The sequence below is a fragment of the Panthera onca genome, chromosome A1 (assembly GCF_046562875.1).
Source record: "Panthera onca isolate mPanOnc1 chromosome A1, mPanOnc1 haplotype 2, whole genome shotgun sequence".
In the NCBI taxonomy this organism is placed as follows: Eukaryota; Metazoa; Chordata; class Mammalia; order Carnivora; family Felidae; genus Panthera; species Panthera onca.
The window spans coordinates 148,967,034-148,990,754 of NC_138339.1; the positions used below are offsets into that span (position 1 = coordinate 148,967,034).

Consider the following 23,721-nt stretch of genomic DNA (forward strand, 5'->3'; position numbering starts at 1 on the left):
GCAACTACAAAAAATACAGTCCTAAAAGGTTTAACCTGAAAGGAAGAAAAATCACAGAATGAAATTTAAATCCATCTCATTACTCTATCAAAATACACACAAAAGGTGACTCTCAGTGAGGATGAGGATGCCTTTGAAAGGTAATGGTCTAAAATGGATTACAGGGGCGCCTGGGTGGCTCTGTAGGTTGAGCGTCCGACTTTGGCTCAGGTCATGATCTCGCGGTCCGTGAGTTCGAGCCCCGCGTCAGGCTCTGTGCTGACCGCTCAGAGCCTGGAGCCTGTTTCAGATTCTGTGTCTCCCTCTCTCTGACCCTCCCCCGTTCATGCTCTGTCTCTCTGTCTCAAAAAAAAAAAAAAAAAAAAAATGGATTACATGATTATATGATTAAAAGTTAATTCTTTAAATAAGTCATTTACCTTTAAAATACTTATCAACACAGTGGCGCCTCAGTGGCTCAGTTGGTTGAGGATCCAACTTTGGCTCAGGTCATGATCTCATGATCTCATGGTCCGTGAGTTTGAGCCTCATGTCAGGCTCTGTGCTGACAGCCTGGAGCCTGCTTCACATTCTGTGTCTCCCTCTCTCTCTGCCCCTCCCCCACTCATTTTCTCTCTCTCTCTCTCTCTCTCTTTCTCTCTCTCAAAAATAAAAAAAAAATTAAAATACTTATGAATACAGAACTAAACTTCATCTAGGTTTCAACTTTAAGAGATCAGAGACCACTGGCGGACCTATGCTCAGTCTCCCTCCTGTTGCCAATTCTCTTGATGTGTAAGATGGGAGAGTACCTGCACCATGCAGTTATGGTGAGGACTAAGAAAATATGTATTAGAAAGCTCCATATCATATGTCAGCAGGGAAACACAAATTAATATACCTTATTAGAATGACAAAAATCCAGAGCACTGGTCGCACCAAATGCTGGCAATGATGTGGAACAGCAGGAGCTCTCATTTACTGCTGGTGGGAGTGCAAAATGGTACAGCCACTGGGGAAGATGGTTTGGTGGTTTATAAAATGAAACATGCTTCTACCATACAGCTCAGCAATCACACTCTTTACTATCTACCCAAAGGATGTGAAAACTTAGGCACACACAAAATCTGCACACAAATGTTTATACCAGCTTAATTCATAACTGCCAAAGCTTGGAAGTAACCAAGATGTCCTTCAGGAGGTGAAGAGATAAACTGTGGTATATCTAGAAAATGCAATATTATTGGGGTGCCTGGGTGGCTCAGTCAGTTAAGCGTCCGACTTTGGCTCAGGTCATGGTCTCAATAGTTCATGGGTTCAGCTCTGTGCTGACAGCTTGGAGCCCAGAGCCTGCTTCGGATTCTGTTTCCCTCTCTCTCTGCTCCTCCCCTGCTCGCTCTCTGTCTCTGTCTCTCTCTCAGAAATAAACCATTAAACAAAAAAGTATAAAGAAAAGAAAATGGAATGTTATTTAGCACTCAAAAAATGCACTATCATGCCATGAAAAGACATGGAGGAAACCTAAATGTATAATACTAAGTGAAGCCAGTCTGCAAAGGCTATGCACTGTATAATTCCAACTATAAGACATTCTGGAAAGGCAAAACTATGGAAATAGTAAAAAAAAAAAAAACCAAAAAAACCAAAAAACAAAAAACAGTGGTTTCCAGGGGTGGGGAAGTAGGAGGATGGGGGGAAGGATGAATAGGGAGAGCACAGAGGATCTTTAGGGAAGTGAAAATACTCTGTATGATATCATAATGATGGATTCATGTCATATCTGTCCAAACCCACAGAATGGAGAACAGCCAGTGACCCCCAAAGTAAACCAGGAACTGTGGGTGATTATAATAAGTCAATGCAGGCTCACTGACTGTAATGAATGTACTGCTCTGGCTGGGGTGTCGATGGTGGGGGAGGCTCTTCACGTGTGGGGCTGTGTGGGAAATCTCTGTACTTTCCACTCAATTTTGCTGGGAACACAAAACTGCTGTAAAGAATAAAGTCTATTATAAAACATCTCCCCGCCCCCCAAAGCTTATAGTCCACTGCCTGGCATATGTATAGTAAGTGCTCAATAAATTGCAACTACTGTTATTAAAGCAGTTACATTAGAAATGAAGAAACACCGTTTCTACTGTAGTAATGCTAATCGCTGAATCAGTCTCAACATTTATCCTGATAAGATAAAAAGCATCCTTCTCAAAGAGGTAATCCTTGGGAGTCCATGACATAACCTGGACAAGTGATTCTGAATAGAATACATGTTATTTTTCAAAGTTATCAAGTGGAATGTAGAAATGTAAAATGACTAAGAATTTAGTCACAACCAGTTACGTAGTAAGTGCAAGTTTTACAGACTCTGTTGTGGTCATTATTTAAGAAAAGGATTCAACTAAAGGAAAAAGACATGCATCTCAATAAACAATAATACCAAAAATGAACATAAAAAAATGAATATAACCATAGAATGATGTTGTAAACGATGTGGATTCAGCGGTGGTAGAATGCTTACCCACAACGCACTAACATCTAGAAGGAAAAACAAAACTCACACCCCCCCTGGTTTTGTTTACCTGGATGAGTCATGGTAACAGGCTCCTCTTTGGATTTATTATTGTAGATGACCACGGCCACTGCATTGTGGAAAGCAGCCCGTGATATTTTCTCTTTAAATGTGCAATTTCCCCTCTGCAGCAAGGCAATCCACTGTTTGATATTAGGAGGGACAAAGAACCGTGTTTGAGGATCACAGCCCAGATGATCAGCAACTAAACAGAAAAGGAAAAAAAAAACCATTAATTTTTTTCTCAAGTAAGGATAAATAAAATCGATCTTTATCAAAGTGCTCAACTGTTCCCCCAAATCTTCTGGATACCCAAGGCACTTCAAGCAGCTCACTGTCAACAGAGCTATGAATATAGCCATGAAGGACAATACAATGAACCTGCATCCGTATCTGTACAAGGAGAGAGATGCTCCATTGAGATGTTAACCGTGGTGCAAATTAAAACCCTGAAAAATTCTGTGTAACTTCAGAGACTGACAAAGGTAAAAAAGACTGATAATGCCCAGGGTAGGCTGGTGAAGAGAGGAGGAAGAAAAAGCAAACACAGAAATCCCAACACCAAGGTGACTAATCTACCCCGAATTCTGCTTTCGTCACATCTACTCTTCACTCCACACCCCCTCCCCTACACCCTCTCCCCCCACACCACCCCAACGCTGCAGAGAGAGACTGATTTTGCTTGAGGTAAATGAGGCCAAACTGAACTTTGTTTCAGTTACCAAGTGGTCTTGTTGAAAATTCAAGCATGTTTGAACAAATTTCTTAATAAGTGTCTAAGGAAATTAGAAAATAAGTTTTGGCTTGTATTTGAAAATAATATGAAACTAGAAACTAGAATACATTATTCCTCTTACATTTACTGGTAAAAATTACAATTCCATACTAAGATATATATATAGTAAAGCCTTGGATTGTAAGTTGTTCTGTGAGTATTCCACAAGATGAGCAAACATTTCTAATAAATTTTAACTGGATAAATGGGTGATGTCTTGCACAACGAGTAGTACATGACACTGAATATCACATGATCACACCTGAGCCATTGGTTCTTCTCTCTCTCTCTCTCTCTCTCTCTTACTCTGACTGAGGGATTGTGGGTGATGGTCTCCCATGCTCGGATGCTCAGTCTCAGGCCACGGTGTTTGGCAAGTATCAGTGATTTTTCAGAATGTTAGAAGGTGCCCACAACTGGCCCTAGTGTATTTTTTGTCACTTCAAAGAAAGTACCTATGGACAGTCCTTTGCTTTTCCATACAAGAGCAAGCTTAGGAATGCTTTGCTTCATTCTAGGTCAGGCTACCTGCAAATATAGACCCTTTCCTCTGCTGCCTTATTGCCAGTTAGATTAAATACAGTACATGACAAGAGTTTATTAATACTGTACTTGTAGTCAGCATCCGTGCAAGCATATACAATGGCTCCCATGCAGAAAAAGATTCCATTGAGCCAACAGATAGCACTGATTCCGTGAGTGATAGTGAAAGTCACCCTACATAATAAACCCTCCTCTCTCATCTCCCTCACACCAGCCACGAAGGTTTTCAAAGGTAAGTGCAGGTTAATTTATGTATTTTTCTTTATACTTTGTATTTTAGTTATTATTTTGCATTATATTACAGCACTGCAATAATTTTTATATGAGTATTTTTAGGTTGTGGAGCAAATCATCTGAGTTTCCATGATTTCTTATGGGGAAATTCGCTTTGATATGCAAGTGCTTTGGACTACAAGCACATTTCCAGAACGAATTATGCTCGCAAACCAAGGTTTTACTGTATTAACTTTACTACCTCCACCCATCCAACAAGATACATGAAGACACCAAGACTACTTGGGACTAATTAATTATAATTACATGGCCATTGTTGTGGATTTGGGGGGAGAGTTTGTTTCAGATACCTGGAAGTACACTGGAACGTGTCAGGCTGCGCTCCACAATTTGGTCATCAGAGCTCTGCCACCCTTTGCAAATCTTAAGAAGCCACCCCTGGCTGCTTTTCCCACTACCCATCCTCACATTTCTAATAGGTTACAGTGAAAGGGAAGAGTGGTCCAGAGAGGGGAAAGAAGTCACAAAGGTAAAGTTTGCAGACCACCACACACAGTGCCAGAGGATGGCAGGCCCTAGGCCTCTTGGAGTCAGTCACTATCAGTATTGCACTGGCTGGCGGGGAGATGACAAAAGGGTAACACTAAAAGCAAATAAGTAATAAAACTATTAACTCAGTATTAACTCAGTATTAACTGTGAAAAGATGACACAGTGGGGAAATATTTGCTTTCTACACCCCAGAAGCCCACTACTTAGCAAAAGAAATGAAACATTTACACTGAGCTGTAAAATGTAGAGGTGTCACTAACTTCAGAGAAATGGTACAACTATCATTCCTGTTTACAGAATATCTTTCCTGAAAGTCTCTTATTATCATGGTGAAGGATCGCAGTGAAAGTGTACTTGCTACCAAAGATGTCCTAATACAGTGAGAGATCAATGATTTCACGATGTCATGATATATATCGTTGACAACTACCACCCTTCTGCTTAGACAATTTCTGTACTCAGAAACTTTAGTCCTTTCTCAAATTAAGTGGATGTAAAAGAGCCTGTATCACAATTTTAGTAGTTAACTATTGAAAGGCACAGTCAAGGCATCGTGAAACTCTGAAATCCTGAAACAGACTGTTTACCCACAGTGGTATCTGTTTCCCAGATAAGGATGCGGCCTTAAAACACAAGCATTTAGGCTATGTGTTATGATAACCATGATAACCTCACTGTCTTGGGATAACTTCCAACACTATATCCAAATAGAGAGCAATAACAGACCTGGTTTTAAGTGTTTCATTTGTAATGCTTCAAGACATGCTGCTGCACAAACCCTGGAAGGAAGTGCAGAATCAGGAATAGCTAAAAAGATCTGTATTCCTGTCTTCAGCAAAATATTCACTTTTCTGTGACTTATCCCGTCTTCCCTATGATTGTACACGTATTCACAGTGGAATAAGGAAGACACAAGATGGTCGTGAAATCAGCAAGATGTGGGGTCCACATTCTAGATCAGCTTACTTACTAGCTGAACAACTGTCCCAGGTTCAATGATCTCATCCTCAACTTTTTTTTTTTTTTAATGTTTATTTATTTTTGAGAGACAGAGAGACAGAGCATGAGCGGGGGAGGGGCAGAGAGAGAGGGAGACACAGAATCCGAAGCAGGCTCCAGGCTCTGAGCTGTCAGCACAGAGCCCGACGCAGGGCTCGAACTCACAAACTGCGAGATCACGACGTGAGCCGAAGCCAGACGCTTAACCGACTGAGCCACCCAGGCGCCCCTCATCTTCAACTTTTACTTATTTACAAAGATTGAGTTAAAAAATTTTAATCTCACAAAAAAATAAAATAAAATAAAATTTTAGTCTCACAAGAGTTATGTATGTGAAAAAGTCTATACTAATTCCTCTATTCTTAAGTACTGAAAAAATTCCTTTAGTTTTATGGGCGTCATCCTATCTGGTCCTAGTGTTCCACCAGTTTGGTGCCATGGGGATTTTCTGTGCCAATGTGTGTGAAATCCAAACAGCTTAGCAGCACATGTCTGCTCCACATCCCTGGCTCATAACAGCTCCTGTTCCCAAGTCTCATTCTCTCTCCTCTTTGTGCTGACAGCGTCACTGTCTGCTTAGAAGATTAGCACTTCTGGGGCGCCTGGGTGGCGCAGTCGGTTAAGCGTCCGACTTCAGCCAGGTCACGATCTCGCGGTCCGTGAGTTCGAGCCCCGCGTCGGGCTCTGGGCTGATGGCTCGGAGCCTGGAGCCTGTTTCCGATTCTGTGTCTCCCTCTCTCTCCGACCCTCCCCCGTTCATGCTCTGTCTCTCTCTGTCCCAAAAATAAATAAAAAAAAAAAAAAAAAAAAAAAAAAAAGAAGATTAGCACTTCGGGGCACCTAGGTGGCTCAATTGGTGGTTGGGCATCTGACTCTTGGCTCAGGTCATGATCCCAGGGTTGTGGTATAAAGCCCCACCTTGGGATCTTTGCTGAGCATGGAGCCCGATTGGGATTCATTCTCTCTCTCTCTCTCTCTCTCTCTCTCTCTCTCCCTCTCCCTCTCCCTCTCCCCCTCTCCTGCTCTCTCAAAAAAAAAAAAAAAAAAAAAAAATCAGCATTTCAATAACAGTCACCATTTCCAAGGCTGAAAAGACAGAGGAAAGGGTGCAACCACAAAGCAAAATCTAGCAAACATACTGAAGGAGAACTTTAAAATTCTCTTAAGGAATCCCCACTAAGAAGAGATTCTACCAACAACTTCACAATCCAAACAAAGTCCAACACAGACTGTATGAGCAAAAGAATGTCCTTGTTCTCTAAATTCACCCAAACCATCATCCATAAAAGGCTCTGAAAACATTTACATCAGCAAGAATATGCAACAATAAGCAAGAATTAAATATTCAAGTTCCTGTTCAAGGAAGGAGTTTTCATTATTCAGAAGAAGAAGGTTAAGAGGTTTTCATAAACACTTAATACTGTAGCATGCTTATTTTATCTATTTATTCCTTCTTGTAATTACAAAATAACTTCAACAGTGAAAATGTTAACAGCTCTAGAACATCTTCCCAGGACTGAGGACTAACTGGTTAAGTGGCCCTACTTCACAATTTAATACCAGTTGTTGTTTATACTTGAAGCAATTTATTAAGTGAAGACATAGTATGGCATAAAATATCTATGCAATTAACACCATTAAAATTTATCAATAGCAATTTGCACAAATTCAAAATCATTTTCTTTCTTTTTTTTTTTAAACTGCCAAATTTACAAGAAGACTTCACCTCTGACTTCTTTGCATTTATTAGTTATCGGGTCAGGAAAAACTTTTAGGAAGGTATCATGAAAATGTGAAATTACAGAGAATATAAAATACAGTATTACAGTATCTTACAATTTTGTCAATCGTACTTCAATAAACCTGAAAAAATGTTATATTACAGAGAAATGGAACTTCAGGGTTTTTTTTGTATGATCTTTCCTGTTGCATCCAGAAACAATAATGAGACTTTTCTTTATTCCTTCACAAAAACCAAATAATTATTGACAGGAACAATCATGGAATCCTCACCTCAATGAACAATAACTTAAATGCTCAGCAACATAGTTAAGTACCAAAGAGAAATGTGACAGAACCAAACACTTTAGTCTTGAATTTACAGGAACCTCTAAAGGTACCGGGGAGGCATGCCTGGCACAGAAATATCAACAATACTGGTTGGTAGTATAAAGTAGCAGCATGAAGGTGCTTAGAAATCCAGGAAAGGAAAAGAGCAACATGACGGTAAAGGTTTTGAGGGAGTTGGAGCCTGAATGGAAACCTGGAAAACTGCTAAGCAGAAACAAGGGGTGCAGGAGTGACCGGCATAAGAACAGAACAAAGACGTAAGCCCTTCTTCTGAACTCTCCCAAAAATCAAGCAAGATGATACATAACCGAAGTGACCATACTATGCAAACCTCAGATAATTCTGAAAAGAGGACCCTGTCTGAAACAGGAAAAGAGGAAGAATATTCTGGCACAGAGTACATAAATATTTAAAGGATTCTGTGAATAAGTAAGTAAGTAAATAAATAAATAAACAAATAAAATCTCTCTTCCCCAGGAAGCCTGGTTCATTTGATTCAGTAAGACCTTGTCTACTGAAAATGCAAACACCCCATCTAGGACAGAGTGGTCATCACGTTATGGTGTGGGGGTAATGCTTCCTCCCATGCCTGATGACCACCAGCCTGCTGCTGTGGTTAAGAGTCAGGCGGGGCTGGGGCACGTGACGGAGGGTGCACAGCACAGTTACCCTGGTGCGCTTCATGCTCTCAGAGCCTGCGTGTCTGGTTTCCTCTGTCTGAAATGCCAATCCCACCACTTCCTTGCTGACGACCTCCTAACCTCAGGATTCTGCTGAAGTTCCTCCTCCGGAACTGCCTCCCGGCCTCCTAAGGCTGAGTTGGGTGCTTTATTTGTGTTTCCATGGCATCCCGAGAGGACATATATCCTACTGTACCAGTGGCTGGCTGTTTATCCTGAGTATCTCCTACAGGGTGAGATTAGCATCTCCTCTAGTATGTCTGGCACAGAGCAGACATTTACCCTCCTAGGTGAAGGCAGAAATGGAGGAACGACAAAGGGAGATTGAGCAAGAACTGATACAAAGAACAAGTTTGTGCCAGGGACCGCAGTTTCATGTGTTCTGACTGGTGTAATGTTCAATCAGCGGCTTCCTGCAAAAGAAGTAAAAATAAAAATCAGCCTAATTAGTTACCCTAGATACAGATGTTTCCATGGCTAGGTATGTTATGGTTGTTTCCTATTTCCACATTAGATTATAATCTCTTTAATCTTCAGATTTCCCACTTCTTACCCTGTCTTTCCTTATTTCCCCCTGTTAAATTCTAATTTTATGATTCAAAGAATAACATGTAATTATTTGTGCTTCCGGTTTCTCAACTTTTAATGTTCAGCTACTGGATTTAAGTGTCTCGTTTCCATTCCTTCATCCACTTCCATGGATATAACTTATTTTCTTACGATTTCTATACTTCCACTTAAATCCAGCATCTTTTCATTACTGATCTTCAGTGGTTGTTTGGTCTTGTTGAAATGTTTTGCTTTTCCTTTTGTCTTAGTTTCCTGTTAACTCACTTGTACGTTTCAGTGTTTTCTCTAAACCTTGCATCCACTCTAATTTTCTTATCCCCTCCCCCCATCCCCTTGCAGTTCTGTTAGTGTTTTTCTTTTCTGGTAGGATGTGTTATCATAATGGCCGGGAAAAATTATCTGGACCCTAGACTTTCTTGATTTCTCAGGAGCCTTACATTAATGATTATTCCGTTTTCTTTTTCCTCTCAATTACACCTGCTGGTTGGTCCCTTCCATTTTAAAAATAAAGAAGAAAACAGACCTCTTGAAAGACCCCCATTTGCTGCCACTGCTGTCAAGAGCTGCCTGTCCTGCTGTTCCCACCTCCTCAGTGTCTACTCATTCCTCATCACATTTCATCCAGCCACTCCATGAAAGTGCCCTGAAAGGTACCAATAACCTCAGCACTGCTATCTTGGGACACTGTGCCCTCCTCCAAACGGACTCTCAGTAACATCTAGCTCAGCTGAGTGCTCTCCTGCCCTGGCTCTCAGGGCCCTCCTCCTCTTTCACAGCCTTCCTTCCTGGTCTTCTTTCCTCACTCCTCTCCCTACACCTGTACCTGCAGTGTGGACACTCCTGAGCACTCAGACCACTTGGATGTAGGTCTAGGACCCCCCTCTCCCCCACAAGGGCTAGAGGTTCTTTCTACACTGATGGTACACTTTTTTCTTACTGGAACAAGGATGTTTACTAACATCTTCTGCTAATCAGCCCTTTCCTGAGAAACTATTTTTCACTTTTTACTTATATAAATTCACAGTTTCCAGCATATAAACTAAATCAGGCCAACAGCATGCTAAGAATCAGGAGAGAAATATGGAAAATTATACACAGGGAAGGGATCTATTCCCCTCCCATTCCAAGCAGAAACTGGTCTCGAATTTAATGAGCATTTAACAGACATTCTTCGGGCACGTGTGTGGCTCAGTGGGTTAACTGTCTGATTCTTGACATCGGCTCAGGTCATGATCTCGAGGTTCCTGAGTTTGAGCCCTGTGTCGGGCTTTGCACTGACAGCATGGAGCCTGCTTGGGATTCTCGCTCTCCTTTTTTCTCTGCCCCTTCCCTGCTTCTGTGTTCTTTCTCTCTCTCTCTCAAAATAAAAAAAAAAACTTAAAAAAATGAGCTAATAGGCATTCTTGAAGGTCTCCACTGGCTCCCATGGAGGGAGACGTGGGAGGGAGTCTCTGTAGGCAGGTGGACAGTCTGTCACTGTCTGATTTGTTTGTTTCCAGGTTACTCTGCCTCACTTCCAGGCAGGACCATGGGATCGTCCTGGGGTCCAAAGTACATTCTGTTAGTTGCCCCCCCCCCCCAAAACAAAAACAGAAACCTTTTTTAATTGGAGCATCTACAGATCACCTCTAACCAAGCCATATGCTTTCAGTAACATCTACCTGGGCTCCAGCTCCAGGGGGAGGGAAGTTGACACGCAGTCTGAGATGAGCCACAGAGAAGTGAATAACTTAACTACATTTGAGGAGAGGCCTTTTCTCTGTTTCCCATGGGATGTGAATACGGAAACGTGGCTCTAGCTGTTGCTGGCAGTCATTTTATGACAAAGAGGGAACAATCTTAGGACCAAATTAAAGCTAAGATGGCAAAGGGGAGGGATCAAAAGGAACAAGATGCCTCCTAACACTGTTGAATCCCTCAAAGTGGTCCTAGCTTTGAGCTTCCAGTTCTGACACAGAACACTATTTGTATGCAGTGTAAGCAGGCATTTGTTGCTTGAAGCATTCACACTTCTTGTGTATGTCAAGCAGCAGTGGTTGAGATTGGGGCTTTATCCCTGCTGAGGGGCTCTCTTAGTTCACCAGGATCCACGCCTGGCTACTCAAGCCCACCAAGAAGAAGTCTGAACCTAAGGAGAAGGCTTCCCTGGGAAAGTCCTTTGCCACAGGGAGGCAGCCAGGAGGTCAGTCCTTTGTCACTTTCCCTCACTCAAGGGATGTGGTAGCCATCTGGGAAAGGAGAACTTTGTTGGAAGACTAACATGTCGAGCAAGGATTCTTGACAAGGATCCACATGGGCAGAATGCAAAAGGCTGATGGAATGCGAATGAAGGAAAATCATCTTTATTTTTGCTACACTTGGAATGAAATCTAGCGTTTTCTTCATCTATGAACGTAGACAAGAAAACATCTGTTAACTGTAACTAACAGCAATTACATTAGTTACTGCAGATATGGCAAAAACATAGTAGAGATTAAACTTAGTAGACCCAACATAGTAATCAAAATGATCAGACCCAACACTAGATCCGTTACTTAATATGATCATAAGGACACACAAATATTTTGAATACCGGTACTGTTTCAGGAGACTTGGTTTCCTTTAATCCTACTTACTTTTGCACTTACCACTATTCTGAGAAGCAGCCTAAGGTTTTCTTTTTCACTAGGCTGCAAAAGGAGTCTCAGCTGCCAAGTTTAGTGAATTCATATTACTTATATACTTGGATCCGTTTCTATTACTTTACTTTGTTCTCATTTATCCTGTTATTCCTAAGTTTTTTTTATACTTTCCCCTTCTCTACTTCTGAATGCACTGATCATGTTTTCTCTGCTCCTCCTCTTTTCCTCCATTTATATATTCAAGTTTTGCTTTTTATTTTTTAAAAAATTTTTGTTTATTTTTAACAGAGAAAGAGAGAAACGGGGAGGGAGAGGGAGGGTGGAAGAGAGAGAGATAGAATCCCAAGCAGGCTCTGCACTGTCTGCACAGAGCCCGACATGGGGCTTGAACCCAGGAATCCTGAGATTGTGACCTGAACCAAAATCAAGAGTCGGACAATTAACCAACTGAGCCACCCAGGCGCCCCCCTCAAGTTCTACTTTTTAGAGGTCACTCTTAAAATGTTAACTTGTATACCTGATAAAGAGTTTATATTTAATCAATATCTCTATTTTCTTCCTGAATAACAATTTCATAGGGCTACCACAATGAAGTCCTACAAAATTGGTGACTTACACAGCAGAAATTTATTCTCGCACAGTTGTGAAAGACAGAAGTCTGAAATCAGGGTTCTGGCAGGATCATGTTCCCTCTGAAGGCTTTAGTGGAGAACCTTTCTTGCCTCTCCCAGCTTCTGGTGGCCCTGGGTCACTCTGGCTTGTAGCCGCATTATTCCAATCTCTGCCTGTCTTCACATGGCCTTTTCTACTGTGATGGTGTCTTCATTTCTGTCCCTAAAGATACTTATTGTTGGACTTAAGGCCCACTTGGGTGATGCAGGACGCTCTCATCTCAAGATCTTAATTTAATTACATCTGCAAATGTAATTTTTCCAAATAAGGTTTCTACACTCACAGGTTCGGGGGCATGGACACCTCTTCTGGGAGGCCACCATTCAACCTACTACAGAATGCAGCTCCAACCACCCCATTTCATCTTATGAGTAGTTACCCAGCATCCAATTCTACCTTGCTTTAATTATCCCATCCCTAATATTTAATGTTTCATACAGTCAATGCTGATTAAATGTTACCTACAGATACTTGTCAGCCTTTATGTTAGTTTGGGATCTCCAGAGAAACAGACCAGTAAGATATGTGTGTGTGTGTTTGTAAAGAGATTTATTTTAAGGAATTAGCTCATGTGATTATGGAGGCTGACAAGTCCTAAGATATGCGGGGTAAGTCAGCAAGCTAGAGAGTGGATGTGATGATGTGGTTCCAGTTCAAAGTCAAGCAGCTTGAGACCCAGGGAGAGGTAATGTTTCAGTTTGAGTCCAAAGGCAGGAAAAAGCCAAGTCCCCAATTTGAAAGCAGTCAGGCAAGAGGAATCCTCTCTTACTGGAAGGAAAATAAACCCTTTTGTTTCATTCAGGCCTTCAACTGATTGGATGAGGCCCACCTACACTGGAGGGCGTCAAATCTGCTTTGATCTGCTTTATTCAGTCTACCAACTTAAATGTTAATCTCATCTAAAAACACCCTCATAGAAACACCCAGAATATTTGACCAAATTATCTGGGCATCCCCGTGGCCCAGTAAAGTAACACTTAAATTTAACCATCACAGTCCTCCTCACATCTCACTTATTCCTTGTGTGTTTCATTTCCTTCTTCCTTATTAGAATAGTAAGAACACATCCTTCTGATATTCTTTTATTGAGGATCTGTTAAAGATAAAGTCAGGTTTTCAAGTAAACCTGTCTTTTAAGATCTGAAAACATCTTTCATATGATCCCATTTTTGAATGACAGTTTAATTAGTAAAAATTTCTAGATAGTTACTTTTCTCTCAGCACTTTGAAAATATTCTTCCATTGTCTTCTGCTTCTTATGTTGAGGAGCTAAAAAAATTTTTAATTGTATAGGTTCTCAACTGTTATTGTGTCTACTTTTTACTTTCAAATCTAGTATCTTTAAAAAATAAAATAAAGTGTTTCTTATTTTTCTTCTAATTGGCAAGTTTTACTTTGGTTATATTTACCCTAAAGAAACAAATTTTTACAACAAGTCATAAGAAGAAGGCAACAACGAGCTATCTTCTGTACACCTAGAGTGCTGGATATATCAATCAACATTGCAAGAAGGGTCATACATAGTTGAACTGTCAGCAAGTTTAATTGTCAATAGCTATCCATTATCGTTTGTCTTCTATACTTAGTTACTGTATATCTCAAATGGATTTTGATTATTTTTCATATCCTCACAACTTAAATATATCTGCTGGATGTTCTCCATGACATAATAAAAAGCATCTTAGGACTAATTTTAAATGATGGCTAATACAAATCACTTTACCTGCAAAGTTATATTCAAAAATAATTTCTATTACAACTGATACAACAAATACTTCATGGAAGAGAGATGCTACAAATCGAAATAACTAAAAATTGTGGCTAGATCTTCCCACAGATGTGGTACTACAGTATAAAAGACATGTAAACTATTTAATCTACGTCACTCCCCATTTCACAGAAGCATTATAGTATTGAGTACAAATCTTTTCAAGGCTCTCTCTTTTTACTCCTATCCATCACACTTTCCTCTTACCTTGCTGCCTACTCTTTCTCATTTTTCCACTGCTAGTCTCTTAGCTGGAGGTGTTTCACCAAGAATCAGCCGTAGGCCCTCTTTTCTCAGCGGGCAATGTCATCCACTCCCATGGCTTCAACCATCACGTGTACACGGATACCGTCCAAATCTAACCTCTCTCTTATGCTTTATTCTGTCATTTTCAATGGCTTGCTAGACATTTCTCCATGAATACTGAGTATCTCAAACTCATTATCTTCCCCCCTCAAATGTGATCTTCCCAGGAATTCCTAACAGCATCATCATTTACCTAAACACACAGGCTGAAATCCCCGTTGACAAACAAGGAAATGGCAATTAAGAAACAAAATGAAATGGAGTGTTAAGTTTTCTTGGCTGCCACCAAAAAGCCCACCAAGGCTGAGCAAAGCCACTGACTATACCTCAACACTGCTGAGGCACAGAGAGATGGAAGAACACCATCAAGGGCTGGGGAGTATCCGAAGGCATTATTTCTCCCTCAGCTTTACTGAGATATAGTAAGTAAAATCTATATATATTTAAAGTGTACAACATGATGATCTGATATACCTATACACTGAGAAATAATTACCACAATCAAGCTAATTCATATATCCATCACCTCATATAGTTACTTTTAATTTTTTTGTGTTTGGTGAAAACACTTAAGATCTACTTTTCAGCAAATATCAAGTATTCACCATAGTATTAGTAGGTATGGTCACCATGCTGTGCATAAGATCCCCAGAACTTATTCATCTTATAACTGAAAGCTAGCAACACTGGAAGGCATTATTAATCCTTGGGCAGAAAAAGTAAAGAATGTGGGAGCACCCCTTTTTTGCTTTATTTATTGCTTCTTTCTTCTGGTACAATACTTCTAGTATTGTGCCATCAGACACAATGGCAATGTTAACAAAGACTGGACTATCTGGAAGATAATTTCAAACTTAGGAATGATGGATTCAACAATACATTAAAAGGAACACATGTCATGATCAAGTGGGATTTATTCCAGGGATACAATAATGGTTCCACCTCCACAACTCAGTGTGATGCCCCATATTAATGAAATGGAGGATCATATAATCATCTCAATAGATGCAGAATAAGCATTTGACAAAATTCAACATTTATGATAAAAAGTCTCAACAAAATTGGTATAGAGGGAATGTACTTCAACATAATGAAGGCCATATATGACAAGCCCATAGCTACTATCATATTCAACAATGAAAAGCCTAAAGCTTTTCCCTTAAGATCAGAAATAAGATGGGGATGTCCACTCTCACTGCTTTTATTCACAATATAGTACTAGGACTCCTAGTATCTCAAACTCATTATCTTCCCCCCTCAAATGTGATCTTCCCAGGAATTCCTAACAGCATCATCATTTACCTAAACACACAGGCTGAAATCCCCGTTGACAAACAAGGAGCAACTACACAAGAAAAAAATAAGAGGCATCCAAATCTGAAAGCCAGAAGTAATATGGTCTCATGACATTATATACAGAAAACCCTGGAGAGTCCACCAAAAAATTATTACAACTAACGCACAAATTCAGTAAAGTCACAGTATACAAAATCAACGCAGATAAATCTGTGGTGTTTCTATACACTAATAATGAATTATTAGAAAGAGAAGTTAAGAAAACAATACCATTCACAATTGCATCAAAAAGAATGAAATACCTAAGAATAAATTTAACCAAGGAGGTGAAAGACCCATATACTGGAAATTAATAAGACATGGATAAAAGAAACTAAAGAAGAAACAAATAAATGGAAAGATATTCTGAGTGGAAGAATACCATTAAAATGTCCATAGTAACCAAAGCAATCTACAGATTCAGTGCAATCTCCATCAAAATTCTAAGGGCATTTTTCACAAAAATAGAATTAACCCTAAAATTTGCATGGAACCATAAAAGGCCATGAATAGCCAAAGCAATCTTGAGAAAGACAAATAAAGCTATAAGTATGATGCTTCCTAATTTCAAACTATATTATAAAGTTGTACTAATAAAAACTGCATAGTATTGGCATAAAAGTAGACACACAGATCAACAGAAACGAGTAGAGAGCCCGGAAATCCACACATACATGGTCAATTAATTTACAACAAAGGAGCCTATAATGTTCAACAGGGGAGGGCCAGTGTCTTCGATAAACAGTGCTGGGAAAACTGGATAGTGACTTGCGAAAGAATGAAACTGGACTCTATCTTATACTAAACACAAAAAGCAACTCAAAATGGATTGAAGATTGGAACATACGACCTGAAACCATAAAACTAGAACAAAACACAGGCAGTAATTTCCTTGACATCAGTTTGGCAATGATTTTCTGGATCTGACAACAAAAGTAAAGGCGACAAAAGCAAAAATACACAAGTGGGACTACAGCCAACTAAAAAGCTGCTGCACAGCTAGGAACATCATCAACAAAATGAAAAAGCAACCTTTTGAACGGGAGAAAATATCTGATAAGGGGCTAATATGCAAGATATATAAAGAACTCCTATAGCAAAAACATTTCATCTTAGGGTCCTTGTTTTATGCAAGTTTCTATCCATACAGTTCCCCACCATTCCTTACATTTGACAGGTGTTAGTTGTGTGATTCTGTTAACCTTGGAATAAATGGTATGTGAGTTAAAAGAAATGACTCATCCCTACAGAAAAAAAAGAAATGATGGACTATAACAGCTAACTGCTGAGGAAGGAGGTAGGAAACACGAAAAAAAAATCATACAGTCCCTATGGAGGACAATTAGAGAAAAAAAGAACAAAAGCCTATTGTGGGAGACTACTCACATGAGAAAACAAATGGGAACAGGAGATTTAAAGTTTTCATAATCTGAGATGTCCATAAATAAATACAAATAATAAGAAAAATCTTTAAAGTTCACCTTAAATAACAACTAATCAATGAGCCTTGTTGAAGTGGGTCCTGAGACTGGCCCATAACAATAGAAAAGCATATTTTACTAAGGAACTATATATTATTCAGAGGGGGAAAAAAAGGAGAAGCAGATTATTTTATATCAAGATAACAGATGTCCTATAGGGAAATCCAACTGAAGAGAACTCAAGAATGTGTCTAAGAGACAGGAAAGAAACTCTGATGGGGGCAATATACCTACACCAACTGGCCAAACGGGTGCCAACGGCCAATAGAACTGCAGAGATCTTGTTCAGCTAAAATTAGTATCTGACAAGTTCGTGATCTGCCTTAGCATTCATTCCATCTCCAACACGATAATGGCTAGGGAGAACCAGGGGAAACTGCTACCCAGAACCTAACACACACCCATTACGTGAAGGGACTAGTAATTAGGAAGAAAGCAACCCATTATCACAGAGTTTGTAAAACCCAGGGCAAAGATAGCTGGGTAATTACAAATCATCCTGATGAGAAAGAAAATGAAGAAACCAGCAAGAATGCACAAGATAAAGTTTAAGAAAGGCTCACACAAGGGCTGTAAAGGCAAATGTAGGATGACAGTACAGACTCAGAAAATTATCTTCAAAAATTAAAAAGTCCAGAGTTAAAGATTGCAAATAATGACAGAAACAAAAGAAGTATGTCTACTGCTCAGGGTCAACAAAATAATGGATGAAAACATTTTCAAAATCTTTTTGCTTTTGTTTCCTCTATTAAGGAGAACAACCTGAGAATAAGACCATCCCAGTAAGGCTAAAGGACATTGAAAATGGGTGTGGAGACTGTCAGAAAGCAAATATGCTGATTCTTAAGACAGGTTTCTCTGTTACATACTTCCATTTCATTTCAGTAAACCTGCTGTTTAATATACCTTGTGCATTCATGCTGGTTTCTTCAAGAAAACTTCCATCCCGTTAAGATGTAATTACCCAGCTTTCTTTGCCCTAGGATTTGCAAACTTAAAAATGATATAGTTGCAGGGTGCCTGGGTGGCTCAGCTGGCTAAGCGTCCGACCCTTGATTTTGGCTCATGATCCCATGGTTCATGGGTTCGAGCCCCATATCGGCACTGGCAGGACGAAACCTGCTTGGGATTCTCTCTCTCCCTCTCTCTCTGTTCCTCCGTCACTTGTGTATTCTTTCCCTCTCTTAAAATAAATAAACTTAAAAAAAAAAAAACCACAATAATATAGTTGCTTTCTTCCAAATTTCTGGTCACTGCTTTACATCAAATGCAAAGGAAATTTTCCAGCCCTGGGCATAACATTCTCCTCAGCAGTGTCAGTGGTAGCTAACCACTTAACTTATAAGATAATGGACATTTCTTTGGCTCCCTTTCTCTCCCTGTCAGTCCTATTGGCTAGTCAGTCTTCTCAGCACCTTTTGCTGAAAAGACTATTCTTTTCACCCACTGAATTGTCTTGGCATCTTTGCAAACAATCAATTGATTTCACTTCTATTCCACTAATCTGTAGGTCTATGCCAGTACTACACTGTATTGTAGTTAGGTTTTGAAATCAGGAAATGTGATCCTTTTAATCTTGTTCTTTTTCAAGACTGTGTTGACTAGTCAGGGTCCACATGAATTTTGGAATCAGCTTGTCAATCTCTGCAAAAATCCCCCTGGTATTTTCTTAGGGTTATGTTGAACCTGTAGGTCATTTGGGGAGTATTGCCATATGAACAATATTAAGTCTTTGGATCCATGAATATGGGATGTCTTTCTACTTATTTAGATCTTTAATTTCTTGTGACAATGTTTTATAGTTTTCAATGCCAATACCATTTTAAATACTATTTTTTAAAAATTATTTTCTAATTGATTGTTCCTGGCATAGAGAAGCACAATTTACTTTTTTGTATGTGTATTGATCTTGTATCTACTGACCTAAGTTTACTTGAGTTAACAAAAGAAAATCATCCTGTTATAGGGAATAAGAAATTAAGCTTTACTGATGTTTCCTTATGGATTAACACTGGCTGCTTTTCTCAATCCATGTCCAGATGCTGTGTGTCTCCTATGGTACCGAAGGTGTCCTGAGTGGGATCCCACAAATGAAAACAGGATAGCCATGACTCCCCTCACACGTGTGTTTGCTTTCACAGTATTGTCAAATAGCTGCATTATGTGGATTTACAGATGAGACCATCTACTTTTAAATAAATCATCCCTCATCAAATAACACAAATGCCTTAAAAAAAAAAACAACTGCAAACTAAAGCCAATGGGCAGAACTGACATTTCTACTGGTGTACAAGCTTTTTTTAGCCACCCTGAAAGGGCAAAAAAAAAAAAGAAAGAAAAAAAAAAAGCCACCCCCCAAAAAACCCAAAAACACACACACCAAAAAACACCCCCCCCCCCCCAAACTCCAAAACCCAACTAATCAGATTTGTAAGAGAAAGCCAAAAAGTTAGAAATTAACCTGAAGACTATTAGAAATACAGATTTATTACAGCGGGTGGCCTAATGAAGGCCAAGTGCTGGGCCTTAAGATAGTATGTCAAAGAACATCAAGAATGTGGTACAACATTCATAAGTATAAAACATATATTGGGGGTACCTGTATATACACAACCAAGAAAGTCTGTGCTCCCATACTATAGGGAACAGGTTAGTGCAGGTAATTGTGCACACAGGGAAGCCTGTTAGGAAGCCATAGTCTAGATGAGAAACTAGAATAGGTTACAGTTGATGTGGGGAGACATGGACACATTTTAGAGATGTTTAAGAATCCGGATCAACAAGAGTTGGTAAGTAATTAGGTATGGTGGCTGGGGGTCTAAAGAAGATGTCTGAGTTTCTGGCATAACACCGGGTAGAAGGTGGTGCTGTTGACTCAAACAGCAAACATTGGAGGAGGAACAGATTTTTGGAGAAAGGATGATGAATTGTCTTAGACAAACGGGGCCTGAAAGAAAACTGAGCAGGAGGTAATAATTCCCTTCCTAAGCACACCCAGTAAAATGCTACATGTGTAACCAGACTTGTAGGAGGTGTTTATGTCAGCAGTAATTGTAACAGCCACAAAGCAGGCAACCTGGTGTCCATCAACAGAATGGATAAACCATGATATATTCATGTACTGGGTCATTGACAAAACTGCTACATAGAGCAACATGAGTTCACCCCACAAATCAGTGATGTGAGCAAAAGAAACTAGTCACAAGAATATACAAGGAGAGGGGCACCTGGGTGGCTCAGTCGGTTAAATGTTCGACTTTGGCTCAGGTCATGATCTCGTGGTTTGTGGGTTCGAGCCCCGCACTGGGCTCTGTGCTGACAGCTCAGAGCCTGCAGCCTGCTTCAGATTCTGTCTCCAGTTCTCTCTGCCCCTCCTCTGCTACTGTTCTGTCTCTAAAATAAATAAACATTAAAAAACAATTTTTTTAAGAATACACAAAAATTGTACCATGATCTAGGTACACAAAGTTAAACAGGCATAATCTGTGGTGTTTAAAATCTGGGGAGGGAGGGAGGAGGTGAGTGACTGAAAGGGGGCTTCTGGGGAACTCTGTGAAGCTGGTTATACTCACTTTCTTGACGAGGTTTGGGGTTATATCAGTGTGTGCACTACGGTAATTCACCAAGCTGCAGACTTACGATTGCGTATTTTTCTGTGTGTGTTACAGCGAAAATGTTAATTCAAAAAAATCTGGTTATCTCACTCCTCAGGTTAAGACCCTTTAACAGAATTCTGTCTCATGCTACAACATGGATGGACCTTGAGGACATCATGCTAAGTGAAACAAGTCAGTCGCAAAATGAAATACTGTATGGTTCCACTTCTTTGAGGTTCCTAGAGCAGTCGAATTCAGAGACAGAAAGTAGAAGGGTGGTTGCCAGGGACTGGTGGAGGGGGAAACAGGGAGTTACAGCACTGCAAAACAAAGAGTTCTGGGGATCTGGTTGTACAACAACGTGAATGCATGTAACTGTACACTTAAAAATGGTTAAGATGGTAACTTTTGTATTCTATGTGTTTTACCATAACTAAACATTAAACAAACCAGGAAACCCTTCAAAAGTTTTATTCTTCTTGAGATACGGTCAAAAATCCTAACACAGCCTAGTAAGTACTGACCCGCTTTTTCACCTCTACCGTGTACCACTCTCCCCCTTATCCTCCAAAATTTCTCCTTTCATTTCCTCCAGCACATTAAGGGTTTTTTTGTACCGTTTAGTCTTCATATAGGCTTCCCTGGCCTGGAATGGTCTTCCTTTCTCTGCCCATCTTAATATCTGCTCATGCTTTAGTCTCAGCATTAATATTTCTTCAGAGTATCCTAGACCAGGTCAGCTCTCTCGTTTATGCCCTCTTGACATCCTGGTACTTTCCCCAAGAATTACTAAATTTATTTAAGCCTTTATTTATTTGAGAGAGAGAGAGAGAGAGAGAGAGAGAGAGAATATGAATATGAGTGGGGGAGGGGCAGAGAGAGGGAGTCATAGAATCTGAAGCAGGCTCCAGGCTCTGAGCTGTCAGCACAGAGCCTGACATGGGGCTCAACCCCATGAACTGTGAGATCATGACCTGAGCCAAAGCCAGATGCTTAACCGACTGAGCAACCCAGGCACCCCTCCCCAAGAATTATTAACAATTACTTGGGTTATTATCTGTTTAGTGTCTGTTTGCACCACCAGACAATATACACCAGACAATATATATGCAATATACAGGTGCTGACTTACCTTGCCTCCCCCACCAGACAGCATGCAGGAACTTCCTGTCCTGCCTGCCACACAGTAGGTACTTAATAATTATTTGCTGAATAAGTATGGAAGCAGCTGTCCCACCTGAGTTTAGGGTTTCTGATCGAGATGAATCGCAGTTTGGTGACACACAAATGAGAAAGAGCATCACTGACGGTGGTCATTAAGGAATCACAGAACGATATTAGAAAGTAACCTGTGTAAATAGCACTCCAATGTTTACAAAGTGATGAAGATGCACTGTGCAAGTTATGGACGTGTTAGGAAACTGCTGACCCTTGGCAAAATTTCAGAAGTTATTATTAAAGGAATAACGTAGATACTGAGAAGAGAAAGCTGTAATAATAGGGTGCTGGCACAAGCTGGTTATGTATGGGAGGCAGAATGATGCTCCCCACCCCCCGCATGTCCCCATCCTAATCCCTGGGACCTGTGAATTCGTTAGGTTACACAGCAAGAGGCAATTCAGGTTGCTCTTCAGCTGACTTTAGAATAAAGATTACCCTGGACTGTGAGGGTGGGCCTAAGGTAACCAGAGGGGTTTTAGGTGTGGAAGAGAGAGGCAGGAAGTCAAATAGAGAGCACTTTGCAGATGCTTCACTACAGGTTTTGAAGACAGAGGAAGGGCAAGAATGTAGGCAGCCTCCAGAAGCTGGGAAAGTGAAGAAAATGGATTCTTCCATAGAACCTCCGGAAGGAATGTAGGATTGCCAATGTCTTGATTGTAGCCCAGTGAGATCCATTTTGGGCTTTGCACTTCCAGAACTGTAAGACAATAAATCTGTGTTTTTTTAAGCCATCTAGTTTGTGGTAACTGGTTACAGTGGCAGTGGAAAACTAACACACTACGGCTAAGCCATGAAAGATTCACTTCTTTTCCTTCCTTGCCATAGCTCCTGACCTAGCAAATCAGGAAGAGAGTAAATAAGATGTCTTTGTTTTTTCCACCGAAACACTTGATTACATCATTTAAGATATCATAACACTAAAAAATATGCACCAAAGGCAAAGTCAATGAAGTGAATTAGAAAACTCTGTGGAGTGCCCACACCCCCAAAGTGCTGATTAATGGAACGATGCCATCTTGGAAGATTCTGAGCAACACACTACAAGGGTCTGTTCATTAACATTCTTCAATACTTTTATCACTAACTTAGAGCAGGGATTCTTAACTCTGGGATTATGGACCACCTGGGACTGCAAAAAGTATCTGAACCTTCTAAACCTTACTGAAAATTTTATTACTTACATAATTTTTTTTATTTTTTTTATTTATTTTTATTTTTTGGCAGAAAGCTCTATGGCCTTCATTAAAGTCTTAAAGGGGATCCATAAGTCCAGAAGGTTACGACCTGACTTAAATGAAGATACAGAAGGTATGCTCATCACATTCACTGGTGACACAAAGCTGCTGGAAAGAGTAAAGACTGCGGTGACAAATCAGGATTCCAAAAACATCTTGAAAGGTTGAATGAACAGGCTACATCCAGTGAAGATAAAATCACACAGCTTAGGGCAGCCTCTGGAAAAGACTCAGAAGGTTTAATCAACAGTAAGCTCAGTATGAGTCAGTAATTAGGGCTACCAAAATAACTTATATGACTCTCGGCAGGTGTCCAGCATGATGGAAAAAAAAACCACTTCTACTCTCTTCTGCTTTGGTGAAACCAAATGCATTACTGTGTTCATTTTTGGGTTTCTTCTGTATTCATTTCCTAAGCCTGCCATAACAAATGACCACAAACTTGGGTGACTTAAGACAACAGAAAATGTACTGTCCCACAGTTCTGGAGGCTGGAAGTTGAAATCAAGGTGTCTTGGT

General features: G+C 40.1%; 2 protein-coding genes across 4 annotated transcripts in view; one reads left to right on the forward strand and one right to left on the reverse strand.

The window, feature by feature from the left end:
• SQSTM1 (sequestosome 1) overlaps positions 1-11,933 on the forward strand; it is a 217,658-nt gene extending 205,725 nt beyond the window's left edge. The window contains exon 8 of the mRNA XM_078452001.2: positions 11,923-11,933. The gene's annotated coding sequence lies outside the window, so the exon portion shown is untranslated. The remainder of the gene's footprint in view (positions 1-11,922) is intronic.
• The window catches only part of RNF130 (ring finger protein 130), a 135,627-nt gene that overhangs the window by 99,740 nt on the left and 12,166 nt on the right, over positions 1-23,721 (reverse strand). For all 3 annotated transcript variants that reach the window (XM_060636419.2, XM_060636420.3, XM_060636418.3), the window contains exon 2: positions 2,556-2,750. In XM_060636419.2, the coding sequence (XP_060492402.2) occupies positions 2,556-2,750 (195 nt within the window). The remainder of the gene's footprint in view (positions 1-2,555; positions 2,751-23,721) is intronic.